The sequence below is a fragment of the Trichoderma atroviride genome, chromosome 2 (assembly GCF_020647795.1).
Source record: "Trichoderma atroviride chromosome 2, complete sequence".
Classification (NCBI taxonomy): Eukaryota; Fungi; Ascomycota; class Sordariomycetes; order Hypocreales; family Hypocreaceae; genus Trichoderma; species Trichoderma atroviride.
Window position 1 is genome coordinate 880,432 of NC_089401.1, and position 14,390 is coordinate 894,821.

General features: G+C 51.1%; 8 protein-coding genes across 8 annotated transcripts; 5 read left to right on the plus strand and 3 right to left on the minus strand.

Moving 5' to 3' along the window:
• The first annotated feature begins 42 nt into the window (after positions 1–42).
• Positions 43–2,271, plus strand: TrAtP1_002982 (uncharacterized protein). The gene is made up of 5 exons (XM_066111701.1): positions 43–277; positions 333–474; positions 567–731; positions 789–917; positions 995–2,271. The coding sequence occupies exons 1-5, from the start codon at positions 137–139 to the stop codon at positions 1,489–1,491; spliced, it is 1,074 nt and encodes a 357-aa protein (XP_065967780.1). The 5' UTR covers positions 43–136; the 3' UTR covers positions 1,492–2,271.
• TrAtP1_002983 (uncharacterized protein) lies at positions 1,503–2,144 on the minus strand (the record flags this gene model as incomplete). The annotated part of the gene is made up of 1 exon (XM_014087609.2): positions 1,503–2,144. The coding sequence occupies one exon, from the start codon at positions 2,142–2,144 to the stop codon at positions 1,503–1,505; it is 642 nt and encodes a 213-aa protein (XP_013943084.1).
• Positions 2,272–2,467: 196 nt separating the features above from the next.
• On the plus strand, positions 2,468–5,632 carry TrAtP1_002984 (uncharacterized protein). Its single transcript, XM_014087610.2, has 2 exons — positions 2,468–5,131; positions 5,210–5,632. The coding sequence occupies exons 1-2, from the start codon at positions 2,879–2,881 to the stop codon at positions 5,459–5,461; spliced, it is 2,505 nt and encodes an 834-aa protein (XP_013943085.2). The 5' UTR covers positions 2,468–2,878; the 3' UTR covers positions 5,462–5,632.
• A 356-nt stretch (positions 5,633–5,988) lies between these two features.
• On the minus strand, positions 5,989–6,537 carry TrAtP1_002985 (uncharacterized protein; the record flags this gene model as incomplete). Its single annotated transcript, XM_014087611.3, has 3 exons — positions 5,989–6,043; positions 6,132–6,293; positions 6,389–6,537. The coding sequence occupies 3 exons, from the start codon at positions 6,535–6,537 to the stop codon at positions 5,989–5,991; spliced, it is 366 nt and encodes a 121-aa protein (XP_013943086.2).
• A 1,306-nt stretch (positions 6,538–7,843) lies between these two features.
• Positions 7,844–9,180, minus strand: TrAtP1_002986 (mitochondrial 54S ribosomal protein uL10m). Its single transcript, XM_014087612.2, has 2 exons — positions 9,080–9,180; positions 7,844–9,023 (listed from the first exon to the last, which is right to left on the minus strand). Exon 2 carries the CDS (start codon positions 9,020–9,022, stop codon positions 7,991–7,993), a length of 1,032 nt encoding a protein of 343 aa, XP_013943087.2. The 5' UTR covers position 9,023; positions 9,080–9,180; the 3' UTR covers positions 7,844–7,990.
• Positions 9,181–9,562: 382 nt separating this feature from the next.
• Positions 9,563–10,550, plus strand: TrAtP1_002987 (uncharacterized protein; the record flags this gene model as incomplete). The annotated part of the gene is made up of 3 exons (XM_014087613.2): positions 9,563–9,864; positions 9,936–10,351; positions 10,426–10,550. 3 exons carry the CDS (start codon positions 9,563–9,565, stop codon positions 10,548–10,550), a joined length of 843 nt encoding a protein of 280 aa, XP_013943088.2.
• Positions 10,551–10,689: 139 nt separating this feature from the next.
• On the plus strand, positions 10,690–11,150 carry TrAtP1_002988 (uncharacterized protein; the record flags this gene model as incomplete). The annotated part of the gene is made up of 2 exons (XM_066111702.1): positions 10,690–11,061; positions 11,130–11,150. 2 exons carry the CDS (start codon positions 10,690–10,692, stop codon positions 11,148–11,150), a joined length of 393 nt encoding a protein of 130 aa, XP_065967781.1.
• Positions 11,151–12,147: 997 nt separating this feature from the next.
• Positions 12,148–14,390, plus strand: TrAtP1_002989 (uncharacterized protein). Its single transcript, XM_066111703.1, has 3 exons — positions 12,148–12,387; positions 12,474–12,845; positions 12,928–14,390. The coding sequence occupies exons 1-3, from the start codon at positions 12,303–12,305 to the stop codon at positions 14,136–14,138; spliced, it is 1,668 nt and encodes a 555-aa protein (XP_065967782.1). The 5' UTR covers positions 12,148–12,302; the 3' UTR covers positions 14,139–14,390.

A 14,390-nucleotide genomic window follows, 5' to 3' on the forward strand; every position in this document is an offset into this window, starting at 1 on the left:
GGCTTGTCCCTCTAAAAATTGGCTCTATCAACTAAAGCTCCAGCTCTGAAAACAAAAGAAACAACAATTTCATAGAGAACATCGTCTTAAATTCTCAAGCCGCTCACGATACTGCAGTGCACAGTCCGATCAAATCATGTTGTATCAGGTTCCTTCAATATATCAGGCGCCAAAATGCTTCGTCACGTACGGCACAATGGGCCACGTTGATCCAAAACAGATCCCGAGCAAAGGGAAGCCTTGGACGGCCATATCTGAGCTCGATTATATCCACAAGGTTTGTCAACTTACCTTATTGACTACTTTATCCTTGAAGTGCTGATTTGAAATAGGTTGATCTGATTATTCCTCGGGACATTTATGATGTTGTCGTTCAAAAAATGGCTGAGCGCGAATCTCCCTCCTATTATAGAGTGGCCATGTCGCTCGACCAGATATTGGAATCGAAATTTCTTACTCAATATATCAAGCTTGGTGCGTAGACATTGCTCGTTTCTCCTATTTTATTACAAAATCACTTGCATCATTTCATTACTTTCAGCGTCCTCAAAGCTAATGCCCAGCAGGAAATTTAATGATGCTCTCAGAGGGCAAAACAGCCATGGGTCAGCTATTCACCCTTCGAGAGGGAATTCTCAATCTCTACCTCGATAGAGAGACATATGAACGCGCCGGACTTGAGGGAAAGCCTCATGGCATCAAAGGCGACCGGGGATCCAAGCCTAGGTGGAGTATGTTTCGAGTCTTCTTTATGCTCAGGCTTTGCGCGGATTCTAACCTTTATTTAGAAATATCATACAATCTCAGAGAAGAATCAATGCTGCATGGACGAAAACGATTTGATAGATTGCTATATGCATGCAAGAATGTATTGAACCAGCCTATGAAATGGCTTGTCTGCAACGCCTCCAGCTCTGGTATGCTTCTATGTTTTGTTCCTGCACTATTGCTACTAGCCTGTTGTCTATTATACGTTAAATACTGACTTCTATAGACCTGAATATGGATCTACTAGAGGGTCTCAATGCAGCAAAGGTCACATCTTCACCGAAGCTAGCTACAGATACCGGAATCAACCAAATATCTCTCGGAATACCTCCCGCGATCCTCGCTCAGGGAGATCGTGAGTCTCTGGAATATTCTGCAACAGAAACGTATGAGTGGCTATCGCTTGTTCGACTTGAAAGCCCTCGCATAGTGACCGGGGACACCATCGACCCTTATCTCTCTCGATACAGCCCGCCAGAAGCCGATAGTTCCACAGCCCAGACGCAGGTCTGCAAGTTGAGTTGGCAAGGCTTTCTGCCCTCGAGCTGGCTGCGAGGTCTATTTGTTGACATCGTCACCAACTGTCCCTCACAGTCTTGGTTTGCGCTTAGCTCGACGACCTTCTCCCGCAATATTCTCGGTGGATGCAGCGAGTTGACCTTTCTTCGGCCGCCCAAGAGCGGGGGGGAGTTCCTCATGTGGGAGATTAAGAGCCTGGATTGAAACAGAAACACTTAGGCTTGCTTAGATCGCACATTACGCTCCTCGGACAATCCTTGGTCAAGCAGGGCTTCCTCCACCAGCTTGCGCAAATCCGCCTGGCCCTCGGCAGTGTTAAAGTCTTCTCGCTGCGCCAACTCTTCGATTCGGCGACGGAACTCTGGATCGAACTCGGCGGGAATATCCTGCGTCTCGTCCATGGTGCCAACAGTGACCTTCATGCCTTCGGGGGCGTTCCTGGCAATCTCCGCAGCAGCCGCCTCGAGTTCTTCTCCAGCCTTTTCAGATTCAATAGTGGCCAGGTAGGCCGCAACATCCGGGAACTCGGCTTCTCCCTCAATCTTTTCTCTCGCTGTAAATCCTTCCACGCCTCGGTGCATGACATCCACGCCTAGCTCGACCAGGGCTTTGGCGGCCTCGGGGGTCTCGACGACAAACAAGGCGGTTTCGTTGTCCTCGTCTTTGATATTGATATCGACCTTGAATTCCTGGATCAGAGTTCGGAGCAAGTCGAGGTGGTTGTAGCTGGCCGCAGCGTGCACAAGCGAGTAGCCATGCTCGTCCTGGGCCGATGCCAGCGCAGGCTTTTCTCGGAGGAGAGGCAGCAGCGCAGGGCTGTTGTCGGCGGCCAAGAGGAAGGGATTTGAAGAAGCCATGGCGATTATAATTTTGAGCTTGTATAGCAGATGGTTGATGGATTCTTATTCCTTGAAAGTGTATACAGGTAGCTTGGAAGAAAAGAAGCTCTCGCGTTCTGTTAGCGGCTATAGAGGGGTAGACTCGAAGTTTGCGGAAAAGAAAAACTGAGCGCTGCCACTTGACCCCTCCCCCCACTATCCATGTAAGGCAGATTCAGATTGGTGACATCCCTGCCATCAGCCGCATGCCAGGGCTAGGGATCGCTGTAGGGCGATTTCTACTGGGCGTGCTGCCTAAAGTCCACTGGAGCCTCTATATACAGCGGAAGCGGTTACTGACCCACCAGCTTAGAGCTAGAGCTTGAAGCAAAATATCGAAAGCAAAATACTTCACATCAAAATCGAGTCCATCGATCCGCTCTTGCCACCGTCTGGCCTGGCTTGTAAGGCACGTAGGACAAAGGCAGACAAAGACAGCCAATCCCAATCTCGATCCCTCTTTCCTGTGGCGGGTCTGTGCATGACCTAAGCCTTCGGTGAGGAGTAACTCTGAGTCTGTTTATGCGTCTGACTCACCAAACCTTCCCAGGCTGTGTAAAAAGAGGGCAGTGTTGGGCACCGCTAGCAAGTGCATCCTTGTTAGAGACGAGGTTCTCGATAATAAAAACGGCGGTATAGCAGCGACTGGAGGCCTGGATTCTAGGCAGACCGCTCAGGCATCAGCTACACAAGTATAGCTGGGAAGCTGGTGTATGACTATAATACCCAGACTTGTACATCGACTGTCCAGCTTCTTCTCACTTCGCTCTCGCAACGCAATCACGGCGGCAAAGCTGGTCAACACGGAAAACGCCCAAAGCGCAAAGATGGCAGCCCCATACACGCCTCAGGATGTGTCGGCCGTCTCACAGATGATCTCGGCTCTGGACGTGGCCCGAAAAGACAAACGACGTGCCGGATTCTCCTGCAAAAAGACTACATTTGCAGTCAAGCAGTCTCGAGATCGCATCGAGGTAGAGTCCTGGAAGATGATGGACTACGACTATAAGCGCAAGGGGCTCCCTACATATGCTCGCGGCCTCTTCACCACCAAAACCAGCAACAACGCCCCGGAAATCGCAGTCCGAGGCTACGACAAGTTCTTCAACGTCAACGAGGTCAAGGAGACCAAGTGGGACGTGATTCTGAAAAACACAAGGGGACCTTACGAGCTGACTCTGAAGGAGAACGGCTGCATCATCTTCGTGGCTGGCCTCGAGGATGACACTCTTCTTGTTTGCAGCAAGCACTCTACCGGCGACCGCAGCGATGTTGAGCTCAGCCACGCCCGTGCCGGAGAGGTTCGGATAGAGAAGCAGCTGGCCGCCGTTGGCAAGACCAAGGAGGACCTTGCCAGGGAACTGCGCTCCCGGAATATCACTGCCGTAGCAGAGCTTTGCGACGACTCGTTTGAAGAACACATTCTAGCCTATGAGGATGACAAGGCCGGGCTGTACCTTCACGGCATCAACCTCAACCTCCCCGAATTTGCTACTTACCCAAGCAATCTGGTCCAGGACTTTGCGAGCCAATGGGGCTTCATCAAGACGGACCTGCTAGTCATGGAGGATATAAACGAGGTCAAGACGTTCTTGGAGGATGTCGCCAAAACAGGAGCCTATGATGGCCGCGACGTGGAGGGATTCGTCATTCGATGCAAAATGTCGCATAACCCTACCGAGCTGCCTTTCCAAGACTGGTTTTTCAAGTACAAGTTTGAGGAGCCCTACTTAATGTACCGACAGTGGCGAGAATGCACAAAAGCCATGATTTCGGGCAAACAGCCCAAGTTTAAAAAGCACGTGAAGATCACGGAAGAGTATCTCCTTTTTGCCCGGCGCCAGCTGGCAGCCAATCCCAAACTTTCCAAAGATTACAATCAAAACCACGGAATCATCAAGCTGCGGGACGACTTCTTAGCATATAAAAACATCAAGGGATCAGAGGCCGCCACCCTTGAAGGATTTGATCGCATCATCATGTCAGAGGTTACCAAGGACGTTGTCTTGGCACCTATTGCGACGCTTGGCTGCGGAAAGACTACCCTTGCTCTGGCATTGACGCATCTCTTTGGCTGGGGCCACATTCAGAACGATAACATTTCAGGCAAAGGTCGGCCACCGCGATTTGTCAAGGCACTTATGGATCAGCTGAAGGAGCACCCTGTTGTTTACGCAGATCGTAACAACGCGCAGAAGCACGAGAGAAAGCAGCTTATCGGCGATATCAAGACGCAGAGCCCCGAGACTCGAATTGTCTGCCTCAACTTTCGACATGACGAAGAGTCCCTTGATGATATCCGACGCGTGACTCAGGATCGTGTCATTGAGCGAGGAGACAATCACCAGACAATCCAAGCGGCTTCAAATCAGGATAAATTCCTCGAAGTAATGGAAGGTTTCATTAAACGATTCGAGGAATGCAACCCCAGCTCTGTGCCAGATGCCGGGTTCGATCTTGTCATCGATCTAGATCCTACGGCTGATAGCAGACAGAATCTCGAGACACTAGTCAAAGAGCTCAATCTATCACTGCCAAACGTGGTCAAAGAAATGCCAAGCCCTGAGAAACTCGATGAGGCTATGGACTTTGCGCTGAATTACAAACCTGATTTCAGACATACCATCCCCGACAGAGGCGGCAGAAAGGATGCCAAGGCTGGCCAGCAGCAGCAGCAGCAGAAGGCGCCGAAGAAGAGGCCATTGGAGTACATGTCCGTAGACGTACCCACCGACTCTGTTAACAAACTCCTCGAAAAATCATTCAAGGGAGTCGGCCCAGCGACGTCCAAGTTTTTCTGGCAGCTCAAGAACACGAGAAGAGTGCAGCGCAAGTTTCACGTCACGTTGATGCACAGAGCTACAAAGGACCAGTTCCCAGAGCTATGGCAACGATACAAAGAGCTTCATGAAGCCGCGGGCGGAGGCGATGCTAAGCTGGGTGACTGCGACGTGATGCTCGAGCGGGTAAGTGATGATTTACTAGAACAATTCACTGAAATATGACATTCAAATGACTGACTTTTTTCCCCTTCTTCTCAACAGGTTGTGTTTGACGAACGCATCATGGCCATTGTTGTGCGCATTGTCGATGGAGAGGGCAAATGGGAGTGCGTGAACCGCGTCGCGCATATCACGGTGGGAACGCGAGATGATGCGGTGAAGCCCAAGGAGAGCAACGAGTTGCTGGCAAAATGGCTGGAAGAAGGAACTAGTGAAGAGAACAAGATTCAAGAGGTGGTGTTTGAAGAGAAGCCGATGATCAAAGGGGCGGTCAGAGGTGTTTTGTCTAGATAGGAGGATTAGTGGAAACTTGCACAAATTGGGTTCAATAGGGAAGTATGGTTGGCGAACAGCAAACAGATATGAGGAAAAGGTGAAAATGGAATAAATCACGCTGCAGCGGCAAAGAGATGTTTCATGATATACCCGCTCAGCTGCGAGTAGCGTCACCTAGGGGTGCCAATATATATATATATATATCTGTGTGTAATACCCAGGTATGGAAAACAACTTTTGACTCTAGCTAAAAGTAGACGTGTAAATCATCCTGTCCGAATATTGTGAGAGATGTAATCAAAGATGCACGGAAGAGGGTGAGAGATACATTATGGTAGAGCAACCTGATGGGATCGCCCACATGTAGAGAGATGATTGGAGCGTGAGAGAGGGTATAAAGTAGAGACAGAATATAGCTTGAAACATGAGTCGGTGCCACCGAATCGCAAACAATGAGAAAACCAGAGCCGAACCGAACCGCCCCGAAAAAGAAGATGCAGACAATAAGAGAAGACAAATAAAATGGGAAATGGGCATAGCTTCGTCTACTCGTCATCTAGGCATCTACTGGCTATACTTCCGAAAAAGGGAACCTCGAACCTATATGTCGTGATAAGATATCAGTTAGCCTTTGAATTTGTACTCTCATCTCTTGGCATCTTGGAAAGAAGGGCTTGTGTATGTGTACCTTTCGAGTATCTCTGCGTCTTGATATGCTTTGAGAGCGAGGAAGCCCATGAGGACTAGGTCGCCAATGAAGAATATCCAGCTGAGGAACGAGGACCAGGAGAAGAGGAGGTGGAAGACCATGATGGCTGTGAAGAGGAGGGCGGATTGCCAGGCGTGGAACCTATACGTCAAAAAAGATTGTCAGTACTTTGGCTGGCTTCAATGCTGTATGTTGTCTACTGTAGGCAAATAGAGTTGAGGGTGGGAGCACAGTACCTGACATAGTCACTATTCCGCTCCAAGATCAACAATATCACGGCCCCAATGGGCGGAAACGCCAGATACGCCAGGCTCGCCTCGTAATCCAGCCTCAGGCCCAGGCTCGTGTCGAACTCGCTAATCTCGGCGGGATATGCGCCGGGCATGGCCAGCGGCGTGCCGTTGCTGCTGCTGTTGCCGCTGCCGAACGCCCACAGGCCGCCGTTGCCGTTGTTGCTGCCGCCGTGCCTGCTGGCCGCGCCGTCGAGGTCGCCGCTCCAGGCTCGCTGCGGCTGCGGGTGCTGCAGAGGCGGCGGGCTGCGCGCGACGGAGGCAATGGCCGAGGGGGGAGAAGGGCCGGCGCGAGATGTCGGCGGAGGCGCGCGGGGAGGACATTGGCGAGCGGGTGTGCTCTGGGGGGGAGGATTGGTAGGGCGCAAAGTCCATGGCTGTGGCGGTGTTGGTTCTGGTGTTGGACGAGCTTGGAGATTGGAGGTTGCAGGTTGGAGGAGGCTGGAGGTTGGAGATTCGATAGCTTGGTGTAGCTACGTAGCTACCCTCGGAGTGGAGGGAGGAACAAGAGACGAGGCTGGCTGGCTGGATCGAGCAGAGGCGAGTGAGTGCTGGGTCGCAATACCAGCTCAAGGCCACTGTGTCAACAACATTCAGCTGTGGGAGTCGTGCGAATGAGGTGTTTGTGAGGGCAATGGTTTAGCTGGGAGGTCGTCGTTGAATAAACACAAGGTGGAGGTTGATTGATTGCGCCGGCATCACATGAGCCGCTACGATTGGAGGCGCTGCAGGCCTTGGAGCTGCTACCTAAACGGGCTGCCCCAGAGGGTAGCATTTAGCGGTTTACCAGGGCTTAAAGTGCTGAAAGTGGGCTCCGTCTGTTGATGTTTAGCATCAAATCCCATAGAGGGAAGGGTCCGTGCCCGCTGGTGGTGACGTACCTCAGCTGATACCGTACCCACCAAATGCGATTGGGACGAGCTGATGTGAATGTGAATTTAACTGCTTCTTTTGGAGCTGGCACAGAGGTATAAGAGTTTGGTGGCCAAGTCAACAAGTTATCAATTTTTTTTTATCTTCCTACCTAAGCGGAGGGTGTTAATTTGGCTTCATTTATTTTGAACAACCAACATTGTTAATTATATCCATACCTAACCAGATACGTTGCAATATGTGCAAAGACAAGAGATTATAGCTAGACATAAAATGTCTTTTTATGAACCAGTCTTCAACTAAATGTTGATATTACTAGATTTTATCATCACTTATTTCCCGACTCGCATATCATGTCCAACGTATAATTGACTGTCGATGCACACATTTATTCGACAGCCGTGAATACGCGTATTCTCCATTCTTTCGAGACGGCTCTCATACTGCACACACTCATTGAAGCTCGGGAATATATATGCGCATTTGTCTAATTGAACCTTTGAGACCGACTCCAACACGACATTGGAATGAGACTGGTATGTTTACGATTTCTTATCATGCTATGCATTTCTATGAATACATCTGTAGTAATGTACAGGTTTAATAACTTTTTTACAGCCCTATATCCAAGCCCGCTGTCTTTTTTACATCTCGCTCATTTCCATCATACAAAAATCAAGAAGATGTTTCCGCAGGCGCATCCTTCTTTGATTCTTCCTCCAACTGTTCCTTTCGTCCCTCCAGAGCCAACCATAAGCTGCGGCTGCCGCCCTCCAGCGTAGATGTGATGCCCAGACCTGCGCCCTGGAGAATGGCCACCAGCTGTGCGCGAAGGCCGTCGAGACCGCCCTCAATACCACCGACCCAGTGAACTCCTGCCTGGTCAAAGACCTTGCCTTCAATGCGTCCTCCTATCAACACCAGCTTCGCCAAGCCATTTTGGAAAGTGGGATCGTAGTATCCGGGGTTCTTCCTCCGAGTCGGAGCAGGGAATTTTCCAGGGACCGGGGCGAGAACGCTCAAGGCTGCTGCGACGTGCGCTGGAGAAACCGCAGGAATTACAAGGCCGGCTAGAGGTCCAACCATGAGAGGCTCAATCTGGGCATAGGCAGACTCGGGTGAGATTTCGGCCGTCTTGACCTGCTCATACGCAGCCTTTGACAGATCGTGGACTATCGGCCCTTTGGATGTTCGTGGCGTAGACTTTGAGGCAGCCGCAGTCTCGGGATTGTAGAATTCCACAAGCTTCAGGGCCACGTTCAGCATGTTGGTCCTCAGCACTTGCAGCTGTACTTTTGAAGAAAGGTCCACAGGCTCGGCACCCGGAATAGCATTCACCGGTGGGACACCATCCAATGCCTTTTTCAGCTCTCTCCTTACGGCAGCCCATTCCACTGCTGTGAGGTTGCTGTGCTGGAAGAACAAGATGAGGGGCGTGGTACGGAGCAGCGAAGTATATGTTCGGATCATCTGACTCTTTCGGGTATCAATTGGTCGCGCGCTGGGGAGTTTTGTTGCGGGAGCAATCTCAATAGGCGGCCGAGAGCCTTCGGGAACGGATCGCAAGCCGGGAGTTGCATGCTGAGCATCTGATGTCGAGAAGTTTTGGGCGTATGAGCCAAGAGACAAGGCCCCTCGAAGGTTTGTCGTCTCTGAGCTGAGCCGTCGGAGGCACGGCCTCGCCGCCCTGCTTATTATTCTTGTCATTCTAGCTGGGTTAGTCTTGATAGTCATTCAACGCAAAGTATGGCGCACAAGACTTACATGAATTGGCCCAGACTGGCTGTTTAGACCAGAATCTTGAGAAAGCATTCGCTCGCGAACTTTCAAGTGGCCCCACCAACGCCGGCGATGTCGGATCAATTACCCGCCGTTCCGATACTGAAATTGTCATCAAATGTACTGTCAAGTACAGAGGGGCAGCTCTCTGCGCAGTGTAGCGCCCAGAAGCATCCCAGCGCTACCTCCCAGTACTTGGCGCTTTGAGCTACCAGGCACCCAGACTGATTGCGCGCGACACCTCAACCTGCTTGGACTTGGTGCCCTGCAGCTTCAGCCTCTTGTAAGCTGGCCGAGAGCAACTGGGAGCTAGTGCCAATTCCTTCTTTAGCATTCTACAAGGCGATCCCCCCATCGGTACTGAGAAATTCGTTCTCGATTTGCGCATCAAGTTGCTTTTCCCTTCAGTTCTACAGCCACCATCCTATACAAACGACCGACTCACCCAGCTGAGGGCCCCCTGCCATCATGTCGACCCTCGAAGAGCTCGATGATCTCGACCGCCGGGAGAAGGAGGAGAAGAGAAGAGAGAACAATGACAAGAAGGCTACTGTTGCCGACGAGGACGATGAGATGAAGGATGCCGAGGACAAGGACGACATCCTCGACGACGAAATCCTCAGCCTAAGCACACAAGACATTCAGACTCGGAAGCGATTACTTGAAAACGACTCTCGGATCATGAAGAGCGAGCTTTCGAGGTTAACGCACGAGAAGGCCGCCATGGGTGAAAAGATCAAGGAGAACATGGACAAAATCGCAAACAACAGGCAGGTTTCCCCACGAGCTTGTTGGGTTCAAGCATTTGTCATGTGGCTAACTCTTGATGCGTGACGTGTAGACAGCTGCCATACCTGGTCGGAAACGTTGTTGAATTACTAGATCTAGATCCTACTGCAGAGTCTTCCGAAGAAGGAGCTAATATCGACCTCGATGCCACCCGAGTCGGCAAATCCGCCGTCATCAAGACCTCCACAAGACAAACCATCTTCTTGCCGCTGATTGGCCTTGTTGATTCCGACACTCTCAAGCCAGGTGACCTCATCGGTGTCAATAAGGACTCATACCTGGTTTTGGACACGCTACCCGCTGAGTACGACAGTCGAGTCAAGGCCATGGAGGTGGACGAGAAGCCGACAGAACAGTACACCGACGTTGGAGGTCTGGATAAGCAGATTGAAGAGTTGGTGGAGGCTATCGTATGGCCTATGAAGGAGGCGGACCGGTTCAAGAAGATTGGCATCAAGGCACCAAAAGGTACTACACAGTCCAGAAACACAAAGGCTACGAGTCTTCCAGGACAGTCACGATGCTAACGATAATTATGATAGGTGCTCTCATGTACGGTCCCCCCCGGTACCGGAAAGACTCTCATGGCCAGAGCCTGCGCGGCTCAGACGGAGGCAACGTTTCTGAAGCTCGCAGGACCACAGCTTGTGCAGATGTTCATAGGTGACGGAGCCAAGCTTGTGCGAGACTGCTTTGCCCTGGCCAAGGAAAAGGCCCCGGCAATCATCTTCATTGACGAACTCGACGCCGTTGGTACCAAGCGATTCGACAGCGAGAAGAGCGGTGATCGAGAAGTCCAAAGAACCATGTTGGAGCTGCTCAACCAGCTTGATGGTTTTGCCTCGGACGACCGTATCAAGGTCTTGGCCGCCACCAACCGAGTCGATGTCCTTGACCCTGCACTGCTACGATCTGGACGTCTGGATCGTAAGATTGAGTTCCCTCTGCCAAACGAAGAGGCCCGCGCACAGATTCTCAAGATCCACTCACGCAAAATGAAGGTCAACCCCGGCGTCAATTGGGGTGAGCTTGCTCGAAGCACGGATGAGTTTGGTGGTGCCATGTTGAAGGCGGTCTGCGTTGAGGCTGGCATGATTGCCCTGCGCTCAGGAAAGAACCAAATCGGCCACGAGCACTACGTCGACGCTATTGCCGAAGTACAGGCCAAGAAGAAGGATGTAAGTATCAACAAAAATCTCGGGGCTATCATTGTCCGTGTGTGCTTTACTAATACGTTCTACTCTAGACTGTCAACTTTTACGCATAATCTGGTTTTTCTCACATTTGCGGTGGGGGATCATGGGAGGATAGGCTCTTGTTTGTCCAAGGATGCAGAGGCGGTGGATGGCGTCTGATACGGCGTGTGGTATTGGCATAGAGGGGGAAAAGTCAAGGCCTGGGAGGACGCGTGTAATCAGCCATATTGCTGGCAGAGGCAAGTCAACTCGGTAGATGAGACAGGAGCCTCTTTTGCAAAGCGAATAGAGTATCGTGAAAAGAACAAAAAAAAACCTAATTAGCATGGATGATGTTTATCTGTTTACTTGTTATTTGACAAGCTTGGTGTGAATGTGCTAGAGCTTAGGTACCTACTAGTAGTCTTTAAGCATAAACGAGACCATGTAACCCAAGCATAAGTTGGCTGTCCACATTGGAGCATGGTCCTTGATATCATCCACTAGTTGAAACCATTCATACAGCAGCTATAATATAGGCTATAAAATAGATGAACAATTATTCTTTCTAATCTCTCATTGGAATAGATACAAGCTTGCAGTGTAAAAACAAGGAAGCTGTATACTTCTCCAGGGTAGCTGATGCCAGCCCCGGACCATTCTCTCCTGCTAGATCGGCAGCTTCCCCCACATTGACCACCGCCAACAGCTACGTCATTGTGATTGCGACCAAAGTTAAGCTCATTGTCAATCAGCGCCATCTCTGCAAGCTGAGTGGCCAGGATTATCTCGATTGCATCCCCGATCTGGGATACCAGGCAAGCAGCGAAGCTTAGTGGCACCCGCAGCATGTATAGCTGTCATCGAGTACGCGTGGATGCAGGTGAATGGCGCGCAATTGGCGGGTACAGGCAGACTCAGGTACTTGAAGCTCGAGAAGCTTGTGAAAGTGCCTTGGGCAGGTGCAGGTTTTGGTGTCATGTCATGCAAGTGACGTGATGGAAAAGTTGTTCAACAGCAGGCCATTACCTCATTTCCGCTTCACAGCTGCCAGCCTCCTAAATTCGCCATCTGTCCTCTTGTCATACTTTATTTCAACTTCTGCACACAACTCTCCTATTAGAAAATCATTCTCTCGACTCCTGGAAATCAACAGACACAGCAACATAGCGCGTAGGTGAACTGACAACTTCACTGAATATTCCTGCTGGGCACCCCCAATAAGCATCGGCACTGCTGCAACCATGTGGCGACTTCGAGATCTCCTCGTCGTGGGACTCGCCGTCTCGGGAGCTACAGCGAGCACCTGGTTCCCTGGCTCCAAGACCAGTAAGTCTGACATTCTCTTGGTAGAAATCTCCGGATCATCTACACAGCAGGCGACGGAAATGAACAAATATTGAGAGCTGACGTAGGTGACGCAGTCTACAATAAGTGGCACGAAACAGAGCTTGAGCGATGGCTGTCTGACCAGAACATCCCATACCCGACTCCAGCTGACCGCAAGGACCTGGAGGATCTTGTCTCGAAGAACTGGAACGACTATGTCGTGGAGCCTTACAACAAGTGGGACACTTCCCAGCTGAGCGCGTACTTGCAAGCTCGAGGCAACGATGTGGCGTCAGAGGCTCAGAAGAACAAGGACAGTCTGCTCTCTCATGTGAAATCGAACTGGTATGAAACCGAGGACTCTGCCAACGCTGGCTGGGCCAGTGTCAAGGATTGGATTCTCGACTCTTGGACCGATTCCCAGCTCAAGGCGTTCTGTGACAAGAATGGCATTCCAGGTATGTAGTCCCCAGCATATACCCATCTACATATGTATATGTTGAACTTGAGAGCAAAAGCTGACCCAGGCCCGACGTATAGTTCCTCAGCCGCGTACTCGTGATACTTTACTTCAGAAAGCTCGTGAGAGCTATCAGGCCGTTGCGGACAAAGCTGGAGAGACTGCCGCCTACCCTGGTGACTGGCTCTACTCCACCTGGTCCCAGTCCGATCTCAAGGAGTGGCTTGACAAGAACGGCTTTCCAGCCCCTCAGCCAACCACCCGAGACAAGTTGATTGCCTCGGTTCGCCGCAACTCTCGACTTGCATACCTAAAGTCTCAGGAGGAAGCCAATAGCGCCTCCGCCAAGATCCAAGCTGCCTACACCTATCTCACAGACACCATTATTGATGCCTGGAGCGAGTCACAGCTCAAGGAATTCTGCGACAAGAACGGAGTCCCTGTCCCTCAGGGCACCAAGCTTAATGAACTCCGAGCTCTTGTTCGAAAGCATCGCGCTGATATCTTGGGTGACACTGTTGGCGCTAGCGTCAAGGCTGCTTTTGGCGCTGCTACTTCCAACGCTCAGAACCAGTATGCCAAGGCCACTGACAGCGCTTCACTTGCTGCCCAGGATGCCTTCAACCAAGCCGTCGACAAGTGGTCAGATAGCCGACTCAAGGCTTATCTGGATGCCCGCGGCGTCCCTGTTCCCCAAGCCAGCAAGACCGATGAGCTTCGAGCCCTTGTTCGAAAGAACACGCACAAGGCAGCTTCTGGCTGGCAAGCGTGGAACTTTGATGACTACAACTACGACAACTTGAAGAGCTACCTCAGCAAGCACGGAAACGCTGCCGCGAAGGCCGCCGCCAAGAAGAAGGACGCCACCAGGGAGGAGCTCGTGAGTGCGGCCCAGTCTGCCTATTCATCCGCCTCATCGGCCGGTGGCGCACAATACGCCTCTGCCACTAGCTACCTTGCGTCCGCGACCGCTTCTGCCAAACAGGATGCTTTTGATGGCTGGTCTGAGAGTGACCTCAAAGCCTACCTGGACAGCTACGGAGTCCCTGTCCCCCAGGGTTCCAAGATTGATGAGCTCAAAGCTGAGGCGCGCAAGCAATCTACATACTTTAGATATGGCTCCTCTTCTCCCGGAGGCACTGTCCTTGCTAAGATCGGAGAGACAGCCAAGGATGGTTGGAGTTGGATCGCCAAGCAGCTCAACATTGGCAGCGAGGTTGCCAAACAGGAGGCTGTCAAGGCCGAGGCTGAGGCCAAGAAGAAGGGCGAGAAGCTGAGAAATGAACTATAAAGTGTCTGGCAACGCACGGAGGACGCACTCTATTCAAGACACAAAGGGCAAGTTAAAAGGTATGGCCATGGCGAGGGAGGTGGTCGTCAAGTGTAAGATGTAGAGAGGTAACGAGGACTTTTCGTCTTTTGCTTTTTTTTTTTTTTACGAATCATGGGTGATGGAAAGGGTTGGGACAAAAGGCGATGAATTGTCACAAATGACAAATGGTTTTTGAGTTAGTTTGCTTTTATAGTAATACCTACGTTTCAC